A 16,777-nucleotide genomic window follows, 5' to 3' on the forward strand; every position below is an offset into this window, starting at 1 on the left:
CCTGCGGAGCCGCTATTCCCCATGGTCCTTTCAGGAACCCCAGCATCCACTTAGGACGATAGAGAAATATAAAATTAAATAAATTGTATTTGAATAGTCAACCTTAGGTTCAATTGTGTGGTGAGGTTCAAGATTTGCTTCTGTTTGTCCACATATTTTATGATTGGCAGCCACCAGCACTGGTTTTGCCTATTACATTGATCATAAATTTGTTTAATTGGTCCTGGACCACCAACCCAGGGCACCCTTGCAAGTTTTCTGAGGTACCCCAGAGTGCCACGGCACACAGTTTGAGAACCACTGCTAAAGACTCCCTCTCCCACACGCCCTTCCTCCATGCACACGAAAATTATCATACTAGTATGTTTTTGGACTGTGGTATGAAACCAAAGCACATGTGGGAGAATATGCAAGCTCCACATCAACAATGCCATTTGAACCGAACATGTGGCCTCAACGCGGTCATGATCGTGGGAACATTTTTGCATAATTTTCTTTGTGAATAAATACCAAGGAGAAAGTGGTAGTTGAGAAATTTTATTTAGTAAACAAAATTAATAATTAAGAAAATAATAATTTTGGAAATCACAGTTACAATTTTTGATTGCTCGTTTTGTGTAGATGAGATTATTGAAACAAACAAAAAATGATGTGTATGGAGCAGGTCACATGCACTGTACTTCAGAGCAGGAAGTGGTATAATCTTCTCAACTAGAACCCTCTCCCACATGGTGTTTACGCTTCCTGTTTCAACCTCAATTGTGCATTATTGTTGAAATCCCAAAGCAAGGATAAGAGGGAGGGAAAGTAACACAGGCATCTCAAAACAATACAGTCCGCACAAGGAAAAACACATCTGCGGCTCCGAGCAGCAAGTCTGGCTACCTGCCCCTCATTTCTATCCTTGTTTGTAGTTAACCATTAACAGTGTTCAAAGGACTTGTGCAGATAAGCACATTACACTGCCAAAGATTCTAAAGGCCATGGAAAAAAAAAGAAAAAAAAGACGACTTATATCCCTTTACACAGTGAGGTCGTTAAGAGCATATTTAATTAACCATTTCAGACCATTTACTTATAGTGCATTATCTGTAAAAAACTATTACGTATTAACAAAAAACAGCCATCATTTTATATGTCATCACGATTGCAATAAGCCGACATTGGATCTGCAAACACGGACAAGTCACCAGTTCTCCGTGAATTACAGATGTTCTGATGTTGACTTCAGAGCTGAACACGCTGACCATGACGCAGAATGGTCCGTACAGCTGTTTGCAGAGCGTATCTTTAGTGGTTTTGCACTGCACATGCTCTGGATCTGAGCATACGCCAGTACATGCAAAACAGTGTTGTACGAATTTCAGTCACACCTCTATTGGTGACTGCAGGGCTTTAACAGGGCACAGCCACGCAGGACCATCTTAATGTATAGGCACACTGGGCAGCTGTCCAGGGGCCTTCAAGCAGGGACGGGTGGTGGTTACACAATCAGAGCGGCTAGGCATCCTCCTCTACCTGCCTCCCAATCAGATAGTGAATGGCTGGAGCTATCCACCAATCAGTATGCCGACAGGAATTCATTGTATGGACGCATGTGGAGAGATGTGGGGAACTGCCGGAGGGGCATGTTATTTTGTATAATTGGTTCCTGTGAATGGATGTGTAGGGGCCCCAGTGCTTTGCATTGCCCAGGGCCTACTCTACTGTTAAGACAGCCATGCTCTCACTAGGCAGTGTTCAGTAAGGTCGTGTCGAATGAGCTGGGTGTTATGCAGATTTGGTTGGAAGCGAGCATGTTTTCAGGCATATTTTGTGCAACAAGGATAGGACTGATGAAAATGCGAACTGATGATTATGACTGGTATCAAACCAAGCATATGGATAGGGATGGCCTGCATGCAATTAAGGCACAACTCTGCATAAGGGCAAAACTATTCCATCAGCTCCATGGAAGCAAGTATGGCCGACGTATGTTCAAATCTGTGTCAACCTTCATTGAGGAAAAAAAAACTGTCCAGAACGATTGTTTGCCTATCATTTGAAGTGCGGGTGACAAATCAACATGCAGTCATTCATACAAAGCCATTTCATTTCTGTAGGGTAGTCTCTAAATATTCTTGTCAATTAGTAATTTTAACAACTAATCCTACTGCACATTCATTGGCTGTAATGTTCCTAACAAACAGTCACTTTCATCCAGTCTCCCAGATTTTTGCCTTAGCGTTTACAAAAAGAAAACAGAAAAACCTGCTGAGTAATACTCGGTTGGTAGGTTGGATCACTGATTTGTAGGCCTGTGTGTACTGCACCCACGGTATATATGCTGTAACTACTGTAGAATTCATTGTTTCCAAAGTAATTCATTCTGGTTTTACAACTAGCCATTGCTTTTACAATACTATTGTTTTTACTACTGCAGCACTGAACTATTCACACGCAACATTTACGTGTGCCGTCAGCGGGAGATGCAAACAAATACCAGAACATCGCCGGAATGGAACTTTGAGGCATCATGCATACTCTGCCACAAATACTGTAGGAGGTGTGGTCATGCCACATCAGGGCACATCATCACCCTGCTCTAAAATGCCCATACCTACCAGACTCCTGCGCTCCACGTGCAGTAATAAGAGTGCAGGACCTACTAATCAATGGACAGCAGGGACTGACCCGCCTAACTCAGAGGTATACATACAAGCTGTGCTAATAGGAAGCACTCATATTATGTAATCGGTTTTGGGGGGGGGGGGGGGGGGGGTGTTTTTATTGGTCTTGTATAGGTTTGTTAGACCATTAGAGACTGTTGTGTACAATCACATCAAGATCTCTGATCTGTCGGGTATGGGCCACTGGATAGACACAACTTAGGTCGTCAGTCATTAGGTCGACACGTAGTAAGTCGACAGGTCAAAAGGTCAACATGGTGGTTGTTTTTTTTTACTGTTTTTGGCATCCTTTTCATCGTAAGGGGAACCCCAATTAGTACACCGTGTCCCCTCGCATGGCTCGCGCTTCGGGCAAGATGCCTCGCTTCGCTACCGCTTCACTCGGCACAGGTTACCGTTCCAATCGTAGTCCAAGTGGATCGTTAAGTATGAAAAAATCCACAAATGAAAAACTCATGTTGACCTTTTGACCTAATGACCATGTCGACCTATTGACCATGTTGACCTTCAATGGTCGACCTAATGACTGTTGACCGTATCCCGATCAGTCCAGGCAACCCTGATACTCCACACTCATCAGGTTGCACCACACATACAACCTGAACTGCCAGGTCCTCGTCTTGGTCTGTACTCTCGAGCAGCCGTTTCATGGCGAAACCTGCCTAGGGCATGACCTGGGGAATACTAAGGCTTCCAATAAACACTGCATCCAGGTGTAGCCAGCACAAGTGGGTCCATAATTTAGACTTAGCAGGTTAACAATACACAATTGAGGTACAAAGTGCCATGATCAATCGGCTCTAACCAATCAATAAAAGAAAGGGTTTGTTTTTTTTGTTTTTTTTTATAACATTACACTTTTGATATAACAGCAGAAATAAACTTACCAGGTCATGGTTAGGGCACAACTGTTGAAATGTAATCACTATTACTAAACACAATCTACAATCAGTTTGTCTAAAGGTGGGTACACACTAGGCAATGTGCTCCGTGAGTGATATCGCCTGGTGTCTCCCCTCCGGGCCGTCCGACGGCGGGTATACACACTGTGAGATATCGCACGGTGATGACATGCCACGACCGCGCTGTACATGAAGCTTTGGACGATGAGTCCAAATTAAGCTGCATGCACAGCCAACACCGAAAGTTGTTAACGACGCGCATCTGTCGTTGTCAGCTGCATACACACTGGGCAATATAGTAAACGATATTGTTCAGGAGAGGGGAAAACGAGCGATAATATCAACTTAGAGGATCACATAATCTATTTGGCCATCTACGTTTAATTTGACTGTAGGAGCCGTTATGCGCGTAAAGATGGAAATTGCTTAACTAATGAATGAATTACATTTGGACGGAATGATCACACTGTGAAATGTGTGGCCAGTACTGTAACTATACACCCGACTCAAAGCTTTTAAACCTTTTGCCTGCTAACTAGATTAGCCATCAATATTATCACATCTAGCTGTCTAACACCCACTAAGACAAAGCCAGAATATAATGTAGATAAAGGAGTTATCCTCCACACAAGCACATTAAAAGTTCTCTTTCCAAACAGAAATATAACTTAAAAAACAAGTTTTTCTGTTACATTGCATGTGTACAGCCTTTACCGACTTAAGGGCCCTACACACTGGGCGATGTTATCGATCAATGATATTTGACTACACACTGGACAATATCGATGGCCGATTTGGACGATATGAGAGTACATACATCTATATCGTCCAATCTGATTTGCATGTATAAAAGAGGATATATCAACGCTGAAAAAACGTGGGGCTGCGCATCGTTGATGCATACACACTGACCAATATCGTTCATATCTATCATCGTTATCGGCAAGTATGTATGGCCCATTACAGTACTTTACACATAAAGGGGGTAAATTCATATAGGAACAATGAAAAAAACAAATACGCTCCATTCTGGCACTATAGGGGTCTATTTACTAAGCCTTAGATGGAAATAAAGGGCCTAATTCGGTAAGAATAGCAAATTCTGCTAATTAGCAGAATTTGCTATCCTTTGGATCGCATGCTGGGGGCCACCCATCGCAGGGCAAAGACACCGAGCATGCTGCCAGCCGCCTTCCCCCCTTCAACAAACAGAAATGAAAGATTGCATCGCAATTTCTGCTTGTTAGCAGAAATAGAGGTAGCCTCCTGCCGGCGCAGCTTAGCTACGCCCGTAGGAGACTCACCGCCATCTTCCTTATCGCGGTGGCTGCGTGTGATGCCTCCGCAATCACAACCCCAACACGCCCCCATTCATCCGGCTCCGCCCCCGACATGCTCCATCTCCACCCTGGAAACGGAACGTTGCCCGCCTCCACCGCCCCGTGACCACCTCTGCCTGATTGACAGGCCACCCTGCAGAAAATGCAGGTGCATGCGTAGGACGGGCACATGTGCCGGACGGGTGCCGCATCTTTTTCTCAATAATTCCGGTTGACTGCGATCCAACCTGAATTAGGCACGAAGTCCACGGAGATAAAGTACCAGTCACTCGGCTCCTAACTGACATGTCACAGACTGGGTTTGAAAAATGACAGATAGGAGATGATTGGCTGGTACTTTATCTCCGTGGACTTTACCTCCATCCAAGGCTTAGTAAATAGACTCCATATGTACAGTGCGCAGAAATCCCATACACACGGAAGCATCAATTTGTGCAATATACACCCTGAGTTGCAAACTAAAACTTACAATTTATATGGGGAAATCGGTGCTATTTACTGTAGGGTGCCATTTCTGGTGTTCCAACAGTCACGTAACGGGCATCACCACTAATTGAATCAATACCATAGAATGTAAGCTTTTAAGGATAGTTCACCAGTTGTGTGCAAGGAGCAGCAGTAGTAGGATCAAACAGGTGACTGAGCTGGGAGCAGGAAGGGAGTAGCAGAGTGATTGGGAAGAGAGCTGGCTCCCTGTACTTTGTACTGTGCAGAAGTGGGCGGATCGAATGTCCGCCTACTCCTGTAAAAATCGTTCAGTTGGGGGGAAAGTGTCCAATTTTCCCCTTACACTGAAACGATAGTCGCCCGACTAGGTGGTGGAGGAGGGGGGAATAAAAAAATAAAAAAAAATATTGATCATGTTTGATGTTCCCAACTAGTTGTAACAAGTTGTTTTGCATTTTTCTGCTTGTGGGAGCAAACAAATGAGTATTGCTTGCTCCCAAACACTTCCCGATTATCCAACCAGCCAACTAATTGGATAGTTTGAATGATGTTGTCCTTATGTATGGCCAGCATTACAACTACCAAAACGTAAGGGTTAGAAGGACAGGTTTAGTATGGCTGGTCTACAATCTACATGTCGACAGAGACTGTAGATGCCAGGATCCAATGTCGGGATCCAAACATGGATCCTAAAAAAGTCTACATAGTGGGGGTAATTCCAAGTTGATCGCAGCAGGATTTTTGATAGCAAAACCATGTGCACTGCAGGGGAGGCAGATATAACATGTGCAGAGAGAGTTAGATTTGGGTGGGGTGTGTTCAATCTGCAATCTAATTTGCAGTGTAAAAATAAAGCAGCCAGTATTTACCCTGCACAGAAATAAAATAACCCACCCAAATCTAACTCTTTCTGCACATGTTATATCTGCTTCCCCTGCAGTGCACATGGTTTTGCCCAATTGCTATAAAAAATCCTGCTGCGATCAACTTGGAATTACCCCCAGTAACCGTAGACATCCAGAAATACCACTACGTTTAACGTACCAACCGCCCCTGATAACAAAGCTGCTAAAAACATGAATAAATGTATTTAAATGTTATATTTTACACACAGTACATATTGTTTACAGTCACTTTGTAGTTCAGAGAAAGCTCTTATTATCTGGGTTCAAAGAGTATTTACTGACAGGAAGTCTGGTGTATGCCTGGAAATAGCTGCCCCCCACAAGGACGGTTCCGTCTGCTGTATACCTGGAAATAGCTGCCTCCCACAATGACGGTTCCGTCTCATACCTTGCATTGAGGGAAGCTTCAGTCAGTAAGTCAGTAGTTAGTAGGTTTGTTTTTTTCCTACAAGCCTGTTTGTATTTACTGGTCCTTTAAATTGTTAGGTTCCTGATAATCCAACAATAAATTATTCCCCTAGATCGTTAGATAAAAGAAAAAAAAAATAGAACTTATAATAATTAACTAGTCTGACAGATCATTTATTACTTAGTAAAATACCTTTTCTTAAATGTGACAGGTAGAGGAACACAGAGATATCAGGTGCACACGCGGGTGAGGGAAAAAAACGAAATATTAGGTTCCATATTTGTATGAGAAAATAAATTGTCGTCACCACAGAGTTCACCTTTAACTGGATGCCTGCAGAATATATTTCGGTTATTAGCATCACACAGCAGGCAGGAACCGGTCTCTAAATACTAAAGGGATCCACAAATTCACCATAAAAAGAAAATAAACCTATAACTATGCAGCAGAAATGTTGCTTTAGAGCTTCCATTCACATCTGCCATTTATATACTCCTTTCTGTTAAGCTTTTCTGGTTTTTTTTTTACAGGTCCCAACAGATTACTGAGAAGACGGCATAAATATTCGGAAGCATGCTTACCTCGTTATTTAGCGTGGATGATCTGTCTGGAGGAAGTCAGCCACTGTACAGTGCTTAATTAGGATAGAAAAAGAATATGAACCGCGAGCTAGCCTTACCTCAGGGTACCCGTACTTATCATCAGCGCTAACATATAAACGACAAATACACCTGATCACGTTTGCCTATTAACAATAAAGACAGCCATTTCTTTAATTAACTTTTTAACAGTTGTTGGTTCAATATAAAAGTATGGTTGTGCATACGCTCAAAAAGCCCCAGGTTAGATGGGCATTAATAGTGGTCATCTCCCTGTATAGGAACCAGCTTTTTAAGCAGTGCACACATTACTCCCCCCTTTCCCGAAGGGCACGGAAGTTCCACGCAGAGCTAGTGTGAGGACAAATATTGGGAATGGCTCCTACGTCAGCCTGGTACAGTATGGTTGCATTACTGCCTTACAGCACTGAGGTCAGTTCTTACCCAAGGCACTTTATGTGTGGAGTGTATATGTTCTCCACATTTTTTCATGGGTTTCCTCCCACAATCCAAAAACATACTGGAAAGCCGTTTGGCTTCTGACAAAGAAATGAGCCCTATTGTATGTGCGTGTCCATGTGATCGGGAATAGACAGTAAGTTCCACTGGGGCAGGGACTAATATGAATTAATTTCATATGAATATTGATGTCCTTGAGGCATTTAAAATAATCTGAAGCAAATAACACCTTCAAATCGGCAGTAATGTTCTTAGTTTCTGCATGAAACTCTGGTGACAGAAGAGCAGTTACTGACACGCAACCACTTCCTGGCTACCTCTCTGTAGAGAAAGGAAAGCTACACGTTTTACTTTGTAACACTGATAAAAAGCAGCAGGAACCGCCCTTATCTACAGAATAAATAATTCACCAGTTCATAGTACAAGTGTACATATCACATGCAGACACCATTGGCTATAGTAGGGCTTCCGTTGCAAGGTAAGGCCTGTACAAATCATGCACCGGATGCATGTGTTTTCCCAGGAGAGATGGTTTAAATATTAAGCAGCAGTAAAATAATTCTCTCCTAGTCTCTGTAATAAAACACATATTGGGTTTAACATGAAATTGCACATAAATGGGGGGGGGGGGGGGGGGGGGAGGTGATGCTAAAAAATACATTAAAAAATAATGACGTTCTATATCACAAGCAGAACATGCGCTTCACCTTAAAAGATCCAAATGCGCGATAACGTGCACTGTTGCTTCATTTGTTACCACTAGCCAGTGGTGCATTTCCCACTAGCGACGTGAGGGACATGCCTAGGGGAGCCACTTGCCAAAGGAGGCACACACAGCAGGCACTGCTGCAGCAGAGCATCACATGTGTTTACAAGTATTACATGGGTCAAGGGTGCTGGGGCAAAATCCTAACCACGGTGGCAGAAGAGGGATGGAGACTGGTGGGGGAAGGATGGCCCTCTCATTCTTCTCCCTGTGTGATGTCACCTTGGTCTGTCTAATGAAGTTTTATGCAGCAGGTGGCATCCTATGCACACAATGTGTGGCAGTCCAGCACCCCGACGTGGCCGCCCATGTGGCTTAATACAGCATTGGTCCTACAGATGCTCAGATCTCCATAGATGTAATGCATGGTTTAAAGCTCATTCTCTTGCTTCTGGATGCTTTTGCAGGATTCAGCAAAGGTGCTTAAGATCTAATAATGAAAATAACACTTTGGGAGGAAATGGAGCAATAATGGTGTGCCTAAAGGTGGCCTGACCACTAATTCTGCCCCGTCTCTGGACCTGGAGCACCTGCTTTACTAGAACACACTGCAATATTGCTAGTTACAGCAAGCGGACGGACAATCATTCAATGTTCAGATGTTATCAGGTATGCTCTTATAAAACAGGAGGTCACAGAAGTGATCCTCTCACCTGCATACATGAGCTCAGGAAACCCAACAGATAAGAAGGTGTACCTGTCACCTAGTACATGCAGAGTATCCATTATGTATTGTAGCTAATAGGAGTCAGTTCTCCAGGCACTAGCAACATCAATGAGATACAAAACGAGTATCACTTATATGTACATAAACAAGGCATCATACAGGTTGAATTACCCATCAGTGAAGACTATGTATGGGTCTTTTTTTCTTTTTGAAGCTCGAGGTGCGTGGCTTTATCACCCAGTGAACAATGCAAAACCGTGCATCTCCAAAAGGAGAAGGGTCCAATTACTCCCCATCCCCTCAAAGCCAAAAGGCCTACTGAGGGGAAAAAAAAAAAAAGTGTCTTGCCGAAGCGCAGAGGGACACCTTGAATGCCTGACTCCCAGAGCCAAAAGGCCCTTTAAGGGGCAAGAGCCTTCAAACTTCCCTCCGCCTCACAGCTCGGGGTCGTCCCTTTCTACCCAGGGTTGGACGAAGCTTACCCCTGGGGAATGAAAAAGCTTCAGCCCTCCCCAAAAGGAGAGAGCCACGGCAACAAGGGGAGAGGGTGGCCCATAAGGGACTCACCTAAACCCCAACAAAAACGTGGCATAACACCCGAAAAACCATTTAAAAAAAAAATACTTAATAAACACATCATTTGACTGCCAAACCTGTAGTAGAAGGCAGAGGTAAAAGTCTTCCCTGCCTCCTTCCCCCTACCTGAGCATATCGCAGATACCCACCACACCCCTTAGTTGAGCCTTACACACAGAGGATGTAATTTTATTAAATGACCCTATATTCATAAGAATGTAAGATTATCAACCAATATCAACTTACAATGTACTAATGGCGCTACAAAACATGTTATTCCTGGGGGCAGGGGGGGGGGGCAGATCCACCTATTTAAAGGGCTCAAACGCACTGATATGTTTGGCATGCACTTTACATGCCAATAGAGGTTAACATGAAGGTCAACTGACCTGGTTGGACACGACTTTTGATGGCGATGCTACATTCCTGCTCACTAATATGCATAGTGTATTATGTATTGAGTAACGCAAGAGACATTTTTTTTTTAGATCGGCCAAACTAGCCTGGCATTGCATTTCCCCAGCCTGTGGATATGTTCAGGGTGCACATAATAAGCACTGAACTGTAATTATTGGCTTTGACAGTCAACAACATGGCAAGAAGTGTCAAGTGCATTTTCAAGGACAAAGAAAGCATAATTGGCATCAAGCACTGCACTGTACTGTACCTGCACGTGATGCCTACATCTTCTAATGAGGATGGTCACCCAGAGTGCCCTGTGCTAGGGGCCCTTGCAGTGACAGTGTATAAATAGAAGATACAACGCACTTAGGGGTACATTTACTAAGCAGTTATAAGAGAGGAGAAGTGAGCCAGTGGAGAAGTTACCCATGGCAACCAATCAGCACTGAAGTAACATCTGTCATTTGCATACTATGAAATGATACAGAGCTGCTGATTGGTTGATGGGGAAATTTCTCCACTGGCTCACTTCTCGGTTCTTATCACTGCTTAGTAAATGTACCCCTTAGTTCCTGACTGAAGGTGCAAGTGGGTATAAGGACAGTGGAACCAACAGCTTCCTATCCAAACACCTAACTATGAGGCAGATATATCAACCTGGAGAAGGCATAAGGAAGTGATAAACCAGTGATATGTGCAAGGTGATAAAGGCAGCAGCCAATCAGATCCTAACTGTTAATTTACATATTGGAGCTGATTGGCCGGTGCCTTTATCACCTTGCACATATCACTGGTTTATCACTTCCTTATGCCTTCTCCAGGTTAATACATCTGCCCCTATGTGCTTTTACTGGCATTAAACAAAAATATAGAATACCCTATGGTATTTATGCTGATTTGGAAGATTTAACTACAGATATCAGTGACACTTCCTGACAGAGCAGGTGCTGATAGCATTTTTTTATGTGTTTAGGTGGTGCTGGAATAGAAATAGACTTGAACAACCAAACGCTACAGTGACGCTTGATAATGCAAATATTATTACGTGTATTGCGTCATGGGAAACACTGGTTTGCAGGTTCAAAACCAGCTCCGTGCAATGTACTAGTCCACAGGTTCTCAAACTCGGTCCTCAGGACCCCACACAGTGCATGTTTTGCAGGTCTCCTCACAGAATCACAATTGAAATAATTAGCTCTACCTGTGGACCTTTTAAAATGTGTCAGTGAGTAATTAATACACCTGTGCACCTGCTGGGTTACCTGCAAAACATGCACTGTGTGGGGTCCTGAGGACCGAGTTTGAGAACCACTGTACTAGTGGAAAGCATACGAATACAAAGCACAAAAATGACAACAGTGGCCAAATGGCAGAAGGGCCATCCTCATCTCACAATCTGATTGACTAAAAAGGTTTTAGCAGCATAGGGCATCACACAGCAAAGTAATATCACAGCGCCATGTTCCAACAAGTTGGGGGAAAAAAAAAAAAGGAGATCGGGAGTCACAATTCAAAAAGAAAAAAAAATGTATTGTGCTGATTGCGCCCAAATAGACAGGGTTTAGCCGTGAATAGTGGCTAATCTCGTCTGAAGTCCTTGTTAGGACGTCCAAACCCCCGCACACATTTCTTCTCGCACCTTAGGAGGCTGCTAGAAGAAATGTCACCCCACCAGCTAACAGGCGTCTAAACGGAGTTACAATTGAATTGATTCATTTTGCGCCCCCTAGTGGCAGAAGCAGGGCAACACAATTGAATAGCCCCCTATGGTCATCCAACCTCATAAAACTCATAGCAAGAGATATATATGTTAATATTTTTCAGGAATGTTGGGTCTGTGGGTAGAGCTACTAATAAATTATAGACAGATATAGCAGTATTTAGAAAAGACAGCACTATAAAAGGGACATTAAAATACATTTTGGCCCAGGACAGTTCAGGAACTTCACACACACACACACACACACACACACACACACACACACACACACACACACACACACACACACACACACACACACACACACACACACACGACTTTCATTCTGAAAACATACTATCATTAACATGCAGTCTGTCCACGATGATAATTGATATAATTTCAATGGTAAAATGATAAATAGATCAATAAGGATTTGTCATCCCATGCAAACACTCATTTTTGATAGCAGCAATTGATTTGTAGTTCCAGGTCTTTAGACAGCAGCAATAGCACTTGTGTGTGAGCCTGGGGGTTACTACATGTAGAATTGGCAGAAAGGAACATTTCTGGTCAAGGTACAGCCAAGGACAGTGTGACTGGGCACAGAACTCAATGCACTCTGGAGACCAACTACACAACAGATCCTGCCTAATCTACACTGCTCCACTATTATTATGGTCATCTGGAAGTGACACAACAGATAGGATCCTTTATAAATGATGATCACAGCAGGGTAGGGAAACACTGAACACCCTCAGAAAGAACCCCATACACTGTGACATTGTACATGCCTATATGTAGCATTATGGACCCCAATGTCTAATGAAGAATATCATAATAAAATACATACAGCAATGAAAATCTCTTTATGTGGTACAATGGCTTCCAGACTCATACATTTCTATATCCATTCTGCATAATTAAAGACTTGCAATCTAATCAGATTAAGGTTACCCTAAAAGTGCATTTTGTCCAGGTGCTGTTAATAACAAAATGACTAGAACGGCAACACACAACTACTATGATGAATTGCACTTTGCTATACAATGTTGTCACCCATTAACCATTTGTATCACACTACAACTGAATGCAGCACATACCCTGAACTACTGCAAATTAAATCAACAGCTTCACACATGGCTGAGAAACCTTCACCAACTTCCATTCCTCCCCCCAAAAGAAACTTTCCACTCCACTGAGAAACAAATAAGAGAACAATGACTGCTGAGCACAACTGCAGACTTTGGAGCAACAGGTGAGGCATGCCCAAGGAGAACATAGTGCAGGTACATGACACTTTGTACGTGGGTGTTCCCAACATTGCTGTGACCCACTCAGGACACGCTTCCCGCTGCTGCACCAGGTGATGCAGGTGTGAAGGGTAAAGGATTGCACTTACAGCCATATCTGGGTCTGAGCAATGGTGAGATCTCCTCATGGTTCATCATGTTGCAGCTGCTACAGCTTCAACTTCTCCCACTTGGTGGAGATGTGCCAATCCACTGTGTGACACCCGGGTAGATGAGCCCCTGGATCCTGTACTCAGACCCCCTCTTCTCCTGCCTGTTGCTGCTCCCAGGCTGCTGTGTAACAGTGTCAGTGAGTGAGCTCTCTCCTCCTACTTCTCCCCTGTGCTGCTGCCGCCTGCGCCCTCCCCCCTCCTTTTTTCTTTCGACTTTCTCTTGTGCGAGCTCCACTAACCTATCAGCGCCACCTACTTGGAGATTTATTTATCTTATCGCAGAACAAATCTGAATTGATGATAAAACTGGGTGACTTGAGCTTTGCTGGTTACTTGGCTGGCTGGGCTCTCTAAAGCCCAGTACTCACGGGCCGATCAAGGAGAGATGCGTGCTGAGCGAACCGCTCAGCACACATCTCTCCTGCCGCTCAGCACAGCGCGATCTGTGCTGAGCGTGCGGGGGGAGACGGGGGGGCCGCTCACTTCACCCAGCGGGTGAGGTGAGCGACCCGCTAGATTGGCCTGCATGCAGGCCAATCTAGCAGCGGCGATAGCGATGTGCGGGGCCGCGCATCGCTATCGCCGAGGGGGCTACACACGGAGCGATCCTGCCGATATTCTAAGCAATCTAGTCAGATTGCTTAGAATATCGCTCCGTGAGTACCCCCCTTAAGGGGCACTGCAGAGATGCGGTCACATCCAACAGTATTATCTCCTGGCAGAGAGATCATTGAACAATTGCAGATGTGTAGGGAGGAATCAGCCTAGAGGAATACTGTAGTCTTTCCTGGTGTTTAAGCATTATATTCTCTGAAAAGTATCCATTTTTTATTTGTATTTATGCTTCACACACACACATATATATATATATATATATATATATATATATATATAATCTGTGTATATACATATATACATACGGGTGTAGCAGGGTATGCCAGCGGCGGCCGGGCTCCCGGCGACCAGCATCCCGGCGCCGGAAGCCCGACCGCCGGCATACCGACAGCGTGGTGAGCGCAAATGAGCCCCTTGGACCCCCAAGATGGAGAAAAAGTGTCCGTATGCCAGCTGTCGGGATTCCGGCGCTGGTATACTGTGCGCCGGGATCCCGACAGGCGGCAACCTGAAGACCACCCATACATACTTGCCTACTTTTGAAAAAGCATTTCAGGGAGATGTGAAAGTAACACCTATCAGTGCGGACGTGTACTGCTACATCTGAGAGGCGTGTCATATAAATGACTTACATCCAAATGTAAATGAGCCCCAAAGTTAGTAAGATCTACTCGTTGAAGAAAATACACTGATATTTTTCAGGATTTGTTTGTGTATTGTGCTTTACAAGAGCTTCCATATACTGTAAGTGGCCTCAAGAAACCTTATTTAAAATGCATGTAGCCATAGGGATCATTGTGCCTTTTAACCAATGCAGGGAAATGTCATTGATGTTCCCATTTGAATGTATTTATCTCTGATTCGTTTCCCCCCCCCCCCCCCAAGAATGTAACAGCTACATAATGGGGGTAATGTGCTGCTCTTTCAGGGAGTCTCCTACAGATTTAGAGAGGGTAGGCAACTATGCATATATATAGTATATTTATTATTACCAGCTATTTATATAGCTGGTAATAATAAATATTCTGCAACGCTTTACAGAGAATATTCACATCAGTCCCTGCCCCAGTGGAGCTTACAATCTATAGGGGTCATTCCGACCCGATCGCACGTTGCAGTTGTGCGCCGGTGCATGCCAGATGGCCGAAGTAATCGCCTCTGCCTGATTGACAGGTAGAGGCGGTCGCTGGGTGGGAGGGGGCGGCACGACGGCATTTGGGGCGCGGTCCAGCCAGCGTAGGCAGGCGTAGCCGGACCATGCGAGGGGCGGGCCGCAGCGGCTGCATGACGTCACACGCAGCCGCTGCGACCCCGGGCAGCGATGAGTAACTCCCATCCCACCGCAGGAGCTGCGCTGGCCGGGAGTTACTCTTCATCGCCGCTGTGCGATGCTTTTTTACTTGTGCAGGGGGGGGGCACTGACATGCGGGGTGGACTAGTCCAGTGCTGGGCGTTCCCCCGCATGTCTGGGAAGATGATCGTAGCTGTGCTAAATTTAGAACATCTACGATCCACTCGGAATGACCTCCTATATTCCCTACCACATGTGCACGCACACACATTCATGCTAGGGTTAATTCTTGTTGGGATCCAATTCACCTACCAGTATATTTTTGGACTGTAGGAGGAAACCGGAGTACCCGGAGGAAACCCACGCAAGTACTGGGAGAATATACAAACTCCACACAGTTAGGACCATGGTGGGAATCGAACCAATGACCTCAGTGCTGTGAGGCAGTAATGCTAACCATTACACCATCCATACTGCCCATATATATATAGTTATCTATAGATTGTAAGCTTGATAGCAGAACCCTTTTATCTCTTTGTGGGGAATTCAGTTAGGGCTGAGCCAGCTTACTCCACCAGTAAGGGCTAGCTACAGTATATGCTGCACATACAATAGCTACGGACTCCCTGATTTCTATTTACAAATCCTTAAGATTGCATGCAAACATACGCAAATCTGGGGCAGGATCGGACCGCGCGTGGAGTGAGTTGCATTGCTGTTGTTGCCGTTTACGTGCTGTTCCAATGGGATGTAGTTATGTGACTGGCGGACGGGATTCCACCCGCTTAACAGCCCGACAGTCGGCATGCTAGCTGACAGGGACTATTCCCACTCGTGAGCCCGCAAAGGGCATTGTTGCGCTCGCCTCCCTGCCGCCAACCTAAAGCTTGGGATTCCGCCGTCGGTATGGGGACCTATGGGATCCCAAACACTGGTCACCCGAACCCAACCCGTTCCAATGGCAACTCTCCCCAGTCTTGTTTTATTGTTCTATTACTGTTTTATTCCCAAATGCTATGTGCAATGGAATATGCTGACCATATATAAGTAATTGTTAATACAGGTTGAGTATCCCTTATCCAAAATGCTTGGGACCAGAGGTATTTTGGATATCTGATTTTTCCGTATTTTGGAATAATTAGATACCATAATGAGATATCATGGTGATGGGACCTAAATCTAAGCACAGAATGCATTTATGTTACATATACACCTTATACACACAGCCTGAAGGTCATTTTAGCCAATATTTTTTTTTTTTCCCCCAAACTATTTTTATTGCAATCTCACATCGTACAGGGTAAGTAAGCAGCATTTCGAGACATGAAATAGAGTATATAGTTAACAATGTACAACATAAAATATATTATACAAAATCCTCCTAACAGGAGACAGGGAGTCACATATTATTCAGTCTCATATAATCCCAGGTAGAGATCCAAACATATTTTCAAACTTTTCCTCTTATAATAACTTTTATACCCTTCCAAGAAAGGGAACATGTGTATAACTAGTGATATCAGGGAATTTATAGTGTGTTTAATTACCAAAGCGGAGCAGATTATA

General features: G+C 44.2%; 1 protein-coding gene and 1 long non-coding RNA gene across 3 annotated transcripts in view; one reads left to right on the forward strand and one right to left on the reverse strand.

Moving 5' to 3' along the window:
* The window catches only part of LOC135058146 (uncharacterized), a 177,242-nt gene extending 169,865 nt beyond the window's left edge, over positions 1-7,377 (forward strand). The window contains exon 3 of the long non-coding RNA XR_010244639.1: positions 7,203-7,377. This is a non-coding gene — a long non-coding RNA (uncharacterized LOC135058146). The remainder of the gene's footprint in view (positions 1-7,202) is intronic.
* IQGAP2 (IQ motif containing GTPase activating protein 2) overlaps positions 1-13,497 on the reverse strand; it is a 563,967-nt gene extending 550,470 nt beyond the window's left edge. The window contains exon 1 of one of the 2 annotated variants that reach the window (XM_063963716.1): positions 13,243-13,497. In XM_063963716.1, the coding sequence (XP_063819786.1) occupies positions 13,243-13,291 (49 nt within the window). In that variant the 5' untranslated portion in view covers positions 13,292-13,497. The remainder of the gene's footprint in view (positions 1-13,242) is intronic. The other variant, XM_063963722.1, reaches the window with a different exon arrangement.
* Positions 13,498-16,777: the final 3,280 nt, after the last annotated feature.

The sequence above is a fragment of the Pseudophryne corroboree genome, chromosome 1 (genome assembly GCF_028390025.1).
Source record: "Pseudophryne corroboree isolate aPseCor3 chromosome 1, aPseCor3.hap2, whole genome shotgun sequence".
NCBI classification, from domain to species: domain Eukaryota; kingdom Metazoa; phylum Chordata; class Amphibia; order Anura; family Myobatrachidae; genus Pseudophryne; species Pseudophryne corroboree.